This window comes from Sitophilus oryzae, unplaced genomic scaffold, assembly GCF_002938485.1.
Source record: "Sitophilus oryzae breed Bouriz unplaced genomic scaffold, Soryzae_2.0 scaffold_810_pilon_pilon, whole genome shotgun sequence".
NCBI classification, from domain to species: domain Eukaryota; kingdom Metazoa; phylum Arthropoda; class Insecta; order Coleoptera; family Curculionidae; genus Sitophilus; species Sitophilus oryzae.
This window is the reverse complement of record NW_022147429.1, coordinates 123460-133004: the sequence shown is the minus strand read 5'-3', so window position 1 is coordinate 133004 and position 9545 is coordinate 123460. Positions and strand designations below refer to the sequence as shown.

The 9545-nt window shown below is 36.7% G+C and overlaps 1 protein-coding gene across 1 annotated transcript; it reads right to left on the bottom strand.

The window, feature by feature from the left end:
- Positions 1–972: 972 nt before the first annotated feature.
- LOC115889007 (ichor-like) lies at positions 973–3034 on the bottom strand. Its single transcript, XM_030908912.1, is given in 2 exon segments — positions 973–2716; positions 2718–3034. Coding segments are annotated over 2 exon segments (1482 nt in total). The 5' UTR covers positions 2990–3034; the 3' UTR covers positions 973–1506.
- Between the last annotated feature and the right edge of the window lie 6511 nt (positions 3035–9545).

The following is a 9545-nucleotide window of genomic DNA, read 5'->3' as shown; positions in this document are numbered from 1 at the left end:
TCGAAATTTTTTGAAAAATTTTTTCGAAATTTTTTTAGTTACAAAACATAATTTCTTGATAATATAGCAACATAGGTATTAGATTAAATTTACAAGAAAAAAAATCCAGAAAAGATCCAGTGGTTCTCAAAATTTTAGCAAAAATCATTTTTTTTTTGGAAATTTTCAGAGTAAAATAACTCTGTTATTTTGGACTTACTTGAAAAACGATAAAGAGAAAATATGTTTCTTTTATCGAGATCTACCACCTTTTAACTGCACCCTGTATGAGTGTCATAAATATATATTTTTAGAAAGCTCATATTAAGACAAATAGAATAAAAATAATATGCAGGGTGTTCCATTAAAAAAAAACATACATAAAGAGATGAAACAATAAAGTCAGTCCAAAAAAATCCTTTATGGGTATTTCATCACTGCACTGCAAGAGAATAAAACACAAACTCTACAAAATAAAATAGTTATTTTTTTTGTAAACATTTCTGCGTTAAACCTAAACGGACACTGCTTGTCAGAAGTTATGTTTACAGTTATACAAATTTGCCTAACAAAGAAAAAAATGCTTAACGTTTCGGAAAGTCTATCTCTTTCCGTTGTCGGACGCAAACAAAAAAAATGTCTAAAAGAACGTCAACGGTTTCTTGTAGACGTATCTGTTTTAATAAAACTAAAGTGTTCTCATAATAGTTTGAATTTAAATATTTTAAATAGTTTTTTCTTTATTATTTGTTTTTTTTGCTTCCGACGACGGAAAGAGATAGACTTTCTGAAACGTTAAGCATTTTTTTCTTTGTTAGGCAAATTTGTATAACTGTAAACATAACTTCTGACAAGCAGTGTCAGTTTAGGTTTAACGCAGAAGTGTTTACAAAAAAATAACTATTTTATTTTGTAGATTTTCTTGCAGTGCAGTGACGAAATACCCATAAAGGATTTTTTTGGATGAATCCGCCACATAGGTATAGATATTTTTTAATAAAGAGGTACTCGATCACATTTGACACAAGCACCATAAAGTGATTACAAGCTCGAGATCTCTACAAAAAACCTCACTGGATAAAACGTAATTATGAAGTAACCATTTTTATATCAAGCAACAATAACATACTTAGCAATTCAAGTATGGAAATTTCCAGAATAGAGAAAGTACGAATGTTGGCATTATCAGTGGAAAACCTCATGCTTGATTGTAGCTGTCCAGTCTATAGCTCAATCTGTCCTGGAGGAATGACTTTCTTTATGGACGGAGATAAAATCGTCAGTAATAATACATCTTACAGAAACATTGTGTAAATTAAATTAATTAAAGACATTGAAACTACGAAATTCTTTTAGTATCAGTCATTATCCACCACATTCAAAGAAAAATAATATATTTTGTTTGACTTTAGTAATTAATTAAATTCTATTCTGTTTCTCCAATAAGAATTTAGCGTTTTATGACTACATTTTTATTTATTTTCTGGAAAAACATCGATCTAAAAATTCCGCTCCTATCAATTTCATCTAATCTCTGCCAATTCTTTTATGTATCTGCTGGTGCTTCAACAAATGTGCTTTCTGTCTAAAGGCCTTCGCGCAAGTGTCGCATCGGAACGGCTTCTCGCCCGTGTGCGTTCTCAGATGAACCTTGATATTGCTCTTGTTCAGGAACCCTCGATTACAAATACTACACCTATGTACAGGTTTCTCTTTACCCAACAGCCCCAGCGTCTGATCGGTGGAGAACACCGCGGCATTCGCCGCAGCCTGTTGCTTTTTCTGCGCCCTCCGCGACTTCTTCGTCGTACTGGGCGTCGTGGTCGTCGTGTGAGGATAGTTCTGCCCCAGCAGTTCCGGACTTCGTATCCTGTGATCGTCGTGCATTGTGTGCACGCTGTACTGGGGCATAAATCTCCCGTTCACCGTTAAGAGAAGATTGTCCGTCGTTGAAACAACGTTTGCCGGTGGACTGGACGTCGTGATTAGTTCTGCACTGTAATTCGTCGAACTGGGGGTTTCTTGTTTAACTGGAGGTCCGTTTTGGAGCCTGTACTGCAGTAACGGCATGTTCCCGTGAGTGAGGAGACTTTGCAAAGTCGAACCGCCTTGAGGGGATTGTGCTTTGTTATTGTACTCGTTTATCGATTGAGACTTGGTGTAATCGTTACTGTTGTTCGGAATGAGGAACTCTGAAATGCCGTCCTGGCTGATGACGACGCTTTTTTGCTGGTCGCTGCACGCCCTGCTGATCCACGCATCCAGGTCCATCCAGCTGTCCCTGGAGGCGTTGGGATCGTCATCGTCCGTATTGTTGTTAGGAACGGTGGTGTCGGCTATGGCCGATCCGATGATCGCGGCGATGTCATCGATCGATGAAATGTCGTACTCGGAGATCTCGGTCTTGATTTGCGTGGCCGAGTCTACCGTCGAGTGGCCGCAGTCCTCGTATTTGATCGCGCTAGAAACCGAATCGGCGCTGACACAGTCCGCGTAACCCAATTTCACCACTTCGTCCACCGAATACAAACTCTTCTCTCCGGCCGAGTCCGCGTTTATATTGCAAGTCGAACTAGAAACGATGTTTTGTTCGCTGTAATTGCTGTAATTGTTATTCTCCTCGGGAATCCTTTGCGATATCGTGTGGTAGTGATGCCCTTGAATGCCGTTGATGCTCAGGTTGGCCGTGTAGCCCGTGAAAGGCGGCAGGGGTTTCAATTCGGCCAGACTGAGGCGTCTGCGACGAGCTGAGCAGGAGGTTGTCCAGCGCTTCCATCGTCGATTTAGTTTCGATTTCCGCTTCATCTTGGATGGAGGAGTCTAGTAGGAGTTTGTCGGAACCGAGATTGCTGATGGTGTTCTCTAGAATGAGCTTGTTGGTGTCGATGAAGGTGTCGTTCGAGTTTTGCCAGCACGGTGACGTGAACATGGAATCGACCTCGTCCACTGAATTGCTGCCGCTAACTGCCATGTTGCATCCAGATAGGTTGGGATATTTCATTGTTTTCATTCGGCGCGCTGGTTGTCTGTCTTTGTCGATGGCGGCGTTTCTTTAATGTCACCTCACCATTTTGTTCTGAAACAAATAAAAAAAAATAATTAAAAAAAGATATTGTGAAATAAAATACAAAAAAAACAACGCTTTATTGTACAAAAAGCCAAAACAGCTTCATCGACAAAGCATTCACAAAAACAAATATACAAATAATAAAAAATACTCATGCAATACAAATTAATTCAAAAAAAATTACGTCATTAAAATTACAAATAAAACATACGTGGACATTGCAGAACACAGGCGTATCAAGAAAATTTTACAAAAGGAAAACTGTAAATGGATAAAATCATGTTATATATCATAAAATCAAGAGTTATAAAATATTAAATATTAAATACTAGACCTTTAACCAGTGTGTGAGATGATCAAAATTTTAAAACATCAACATCAATAAAAAAGTCGTTTACCGCATATAGGGCTCTCTCCAGAAAGCATGATTTCAGAGCGTTGCGAAATGCGTAAAAGAATGAAAGTGACTTGATATTCAAAGGCAAATGATTGTACATTTTCTTGGCATTGTACAGTATTGAGCCCTTAACTAGTTCTGAGCTCGGGGTTGGCAGATAAATATCGTGCTTCGCATTCCTAAGTGGATAGTTGTGAGAAGGCCTTTCCGGAATAGCAGATATGTGCTTGCGGATTAAGCAAACGGATGCAAAAATGAATAAGGAAGGAAGAATCAGTATTTTGAAATTTTTAAAGAAATTCTGGCAGTGAGTTCTACTCTTTAGTCCCAATAAGTATGGAACTGCTCTCTTTTAAAGTTTGAAAATACGATCAAATTTTGTCGCGCAGCAAGTACCCCAGAATGGAAGGGTATAACGAAGATGCAACTCAAAAAGGGCATAATAGACCATTCTAGAGGTTGATGAGTTAAGTTCCTTAGAAACTGATCTTAGTGCAAAACAGGCAGCGCTTAGTTTCTTTGATAAAGCTTCGATGTGCAAGTCCCATTTTAACCAGTTGTCTACAACAAGTCCTAAAAATTTTACAGAGTCCACGACGTCAAAAGTGGTGTTATTAAGTACAAAAGGTTGTATAGTACTTTTATAAAATTTTACAAAACTTTAGTTTTTGAAACGTTGAGGCATAGGAGATTCGAATCGCGCCAAGATTTAATGGTGCGTAAGTTACTGGATATAGTATTATATAGTACCGTAACATCTGGGCCGCTCCAAGTGAAACTAATATCGTCCGCAAAGAGGCAGATTTTACAGCTAATGTCTAGATTTGCAATGAAACAAAATAGGGTCAAGTACTGAACCCTGAGGGACACCACATTATATAGGCTAACAAGAAGACATAGACGTATCAATCCTCACAAGCTGCCTTCTGTTGCTAAGATATGACTTAAGCCATTCGGGCGGCACTCCCCTGAATCCATAGTATTGCAATTTGTTAATTAAGATATTATGATTTACACAGTCGAAAGCCTTAGAGAAATCACAAATTAAATTTTTTAGTAATCGCACCTCGGGTAAATTTTAATGCCACATTTGTTAATTAGAATGAATTTTTATGAGTCACTGTCAATTTTCGTACTAATACGAATCAGTGTATTCAATGTAACCGCCGCGCCGCGCCGCGTCTAAAGTAATATAAAAAGTTTTTATCTCTATCGCCTGTTGATCTCTCCAATAAATCGATACTAAATTGTGAATTTACTGTCATTTCCTAATATTCAGAATCAATTTTCCATGTTGTATCAATATCAACTCATTGTATATGCTACGGCTAAAATGGATACTTGGCTAGTTTCAAACTAGCCAAGTATAGGATATAGGATACTTGGCTCTTCAAACTAGCTAGCTATTTTGCAAAAATCACTGTTATTTTGAGGGTTAGGTGTTAGTTTGTAGTGTTGTTTGTGCTGTTTGTTTGCAAAATAGCTGGCTAGTTTGAAAACTAGCCAAGTATCCATTTTAGCCATATAACATAAAATAATCTTTATGTTATTTAATTCGAAAATTTAAGGGTCTAGATACTACACCGATATAAAATTTATTGCGTTCACATGATATTTTGTGTATTACATTTTTTGTTTGTTGTTCAGTATTCATTGCTTTAGTGTATGTTAAAATGGATCTAAGTGTATTTTGTGTTTTGAAAGATGTTCGTATGTTATATTGCTTTTCTATCCTTCTTATTTTTCCGAAACGCCTCGTATGTATGGAATTGTAAGTTGTATATATTGTGTATTGTTATCATTGTGTGTATTCTGTCTATGATTTGGGGTTTGTATTTCGTTTAATGTTTGGTAATAAAAGATGGTGGAAAAATTCTTTTTAATAATATATTTTTTATATCTCTAGTGAATTGTCGTCTGAACATAATATTATTTTTGTCCTATCATATAAACTTTTTATAACACTTTTTTTACACTTATACTGTGATTAGATGTCAAATTTAAAGATCTGTCTGTATATTTGTGGGTTTTTTGTAAACATCTAAAATTAGTTTATTTTGAAAGTTTGACACTAAAACATCAAGAAATGACAAACGGTTAGGTTTTTTAGTTGGTTCGCGAGAATTTATATAATCCAAAAAAATGTATATTTCAGATGTTGCCATATTGCACAAATATCATCAACATAACGCAACCATATTACAGGTTGAAAAACTATTTATTGTATCATTTTAAAAATTTTCGATATAAATATTACTTAGCAAAAGGAATCTTTTATCTGGAATCTCCTTCACAAGATACGCGGTTAACGCAGATAACGTGTCAAAAAAAATAAAACAGAACCGTCTGTCGGGCAAAACGGCGCGGCAAAATTGGAGTAGGCCACGAGAAATGAGTTCGTTAAGTTCGCTTTCGGTTAACGGGTTCGGAACGAGGCGACCAGTACGAATCGATGACGTAGCATCGGGTACCGCTGTCCATCGACCGGTGATGCCACTTCTACCAATTTTTCGGTAGATCTAGACGTAAGAAAAACAAAGAAATAAAAGAGAAGGATGACAAAATTAAGAAACAGCAAGCTGAACTGAATAAATACCGGAAGAAAGTCAGCAAATTGCGTAAGAAGAAAAACGAGGGGTGTCTCACTTCGGCAAAAAATGTACATGTACTGCCAAAATATCATTCTATTTCCAAGCGACTGCCAATGACTGCGTAGAAGACTGCCTATGACTGCCATGTAATTATTATAGGCGACTGCCATAAGACTGCCAATGACTGCCAGCGACTGCCAAGAAAATGTACATGTAATTCCAACAGTGAGACACCCCTCGAAGAAAAATAATCTTAAGAAACTACTAACTCCAAACTCGAAAATGTCTCAGGTGGCTGATGACCCAACAACTCGAACTGAAGTAGTGAAAAAAGCATTATTTGTATAAAACAGTTAACAGAAAATCTAAATATCTTAAGACAAGACAAGAGAAAGGAATTTCAATTTAAAATATGTAAAAAAACAAAATAAATTATGCGTGTCCAAGCGTTATAGCAACAAATATTGTAATATTTGAGGGGCGTTTTCACCCTCTTGGAATTTGAGATTCGGGAAACCCCTCCTTATCGAACCTCTACACCCCGCAATCAATCCATTTGCAAAAAATCAGCTTTAAACGTCAAGCAGTTTAAGCAGAATCGTGATTACTCAATGGTCATATTTTATAAAACACCCTGTATAAATTTTTAAAAAATCTTAAAATATGTAAACAACAAAATAAAATATACGTGTTTAATAGTTTTTCCAAAAAACTCACCGGTTTTTATATAAAAAATATTCTCATATTTGAGGAATGGTTTCACTCCCTTAGAATTCGAGTTTCGAAAAATCCCTTCTTATCGAACCTCTACACCCTAAAGTCAATCCGTTTTCCAAAAAATCAGCTTTTTACGTCAAGCGCTTTAAGCAGGATCGTGATTAATCAATGACCAGATTTTTCGAAACACCCTGTAAAAATTTTTAAAAAATCTTAAAATATGTAAAAAAACAAAATAAAATATACGTGTTTAAGCGTTTTTTCGGAAACTTGACCGTTTTTTAAAGAAAAAATATTGTAATATTTGAGGGGTGGTTTCACCCTCTTGGAATTGGAATTTCGAAAAATCCCTTCTCATCGAACCTCTACACCCTAGAATCAACCTGTATGTCAAAATTGAGCTTCTTACGTTGAGTGGTTTGAGCAGGATCGTGATTAATCAGTGAGTCAGTCACTTAAGGATTTTATATATTAGTGTATAGATTTTCCCAAGTTTCCTTTTTTCATACTGAAATATATAAAAAGCAAAGAGTTTCAAATAGTATTTTTCTAATTAGATATTCTAAACCAACATCTAAATTTATGAATAATACCATCACTTAAAGTAATCATCATTTAATTTTTACTGCTAGCTAAGAACGACATTAATAAACTTTTAACTTAAGTACCCCTAATGAGACTGTAAAACGGAACTAAGTAAAAATGAACATTAGCGCGCAAAGAGTATACCGAGCGCTCGGCGCGCCGGCAGCGGCACCGGTGCAAATCCACTTAATTGCCTGCCATTAAGAATCTATAATAAACAAATGTTATTAGAAGAGAAAGTAGCCACGTGACACGTCAAGTCGATTCAAACCGATGCCTGACCTAGAATACAGAAATGCTTCGCGTCACCGTTTTTTTTCTGCGTTTTTACGCGAACATCGCCCCAGTCTATTTGAGTGAGCAATTGTTAAAAGAGACGCACGCTGCATTTTGACCTTTTGTCTGTGCTCTTTCACTTATAATCTATGCAGACAATAAACTAGTTATTATTATAAATAGGTATTTTATAGTTTTCTTAAGATCTCAGACAAATTTAATATAAACATTAATGTGCACCAAAAGAAATATATTTTTTTTCTTTTAAGTTACCGTGAAAATATCGTTTGTAGCATTGGTATACAAAACTAGAGCAACGTACAGCAAGGCAAAACCTGTGCAAAGTACAGAGACTGGCATGTATCTGCATCACAAGTGCCATGAGAACATGTCCAACAGCAGCAATGGAGGTCATTCTAGACCTAACACCACTGCATATTGTTCCACTTCTCCAACTCCCAGTGGATGACATATCAAGAATTTACAACTTTGAGAAACACCTCACTGTAGTATTGAGTAATAAAAAGAATTGGAAGAAAGAAACGCTTACTTAGCATATAAAAGACCATACCATATACTGATGCTTCCAAAACCAAAGCAGGGACAGGGATAGGAGTATTTGTGCCGAAAACTAAATACTCCGAACCAGTGGGCACCTACCCCAGTATCCTTCAGGCAGAAATTTACGATATCGAGAGGTGCGTACAATTTATCTTAGATAGGAACTATCGAAAACAGGAGATTGCCATCCTATCCGATAGTCAAGCAGCACTTAACGCGATCAACTCAGTAACCATCAATTCGAAGTTGGTCAAAGAATGCCTAAAGAAGCTCCACAAATTAGACAAAGAAAATAAAGTCCTCCTACTCGGGGTGCCTGCTCACCAAGGGATAGAAGGCAATGAAGAAGCAAATGATCTAGCTAGGAAAGGAGCAAACACTCCACTAACTGGACCAGAACCGTTCTGTTTTCCAAACAGGTACCAACTGAAAGCGGAACTGAAGAATCTGGAAGACTCCATCCGTAACTTGGAATGGGTGTCCTCCAACGGTCTAAGACACTCGAAAAAGTTCCTCAGAACTTACGACTGAGAAAAATCAAAGGTTTTCCTTGATTTAAGTAAAAACAATCTTCGAATTGTGACGGGGTTTCTAACAGGACACTGTCTTTTCAACGAACACCTCAGTAGGCTGAAGCTGAGAAACAACGGCAAATGCAGATTCTGTGCGGAAAATGGGGAAACACCAGAACACCTTATCATTGAGTGCGCCGAGACGAAGACCATTCGTGCCATGAACTTTGGTACGTCTGATGTCGAGGATGGAGAGCTGGCCTCTGTGGAGCCGTCTCAGATACTGGCTTTTGAGACTGTATGATGAGTTATAACTCGTTATAACTCAAGAACGGGAATCACACAATAGATCTATAATGTCGCGGTGATTAACTCCCCTCCTAAACATTCTACATTCCACATCGTTTATAGCATAAAGATTGAGCTCTTAATATTATTATTCACACATCATGGATCACTGAGCGATCCCTTCGTAACAAATACAGGATTTAGCCAGGGATGTGTCTTAGCGCTTCTCATATAATATATATGTTAGAATGTGTTGTTATGAGATACACGCAGGTTTATATTGATAGAATTGTGTGATACAGTGTTTACTAGTTGTATACCGTATGCACTCAAGATTCTAAAGAGTTTTTTGTAACGTAACAAATAATTATTAAAATAATGAAATCTGACGTCGGTATATGAGACATACAATGTATAAGTCATATGTATGTGTGATACTTCGTATCATAGTTGTGCCTATAGTACTCACCTTGTAAAAATGTGACGTATACACATAATATAAATATCTATATAGACACTTTGTAATAGTGTACTGTTGTGTCTACATTCTACCATGAAATGAAGGTGTGCGC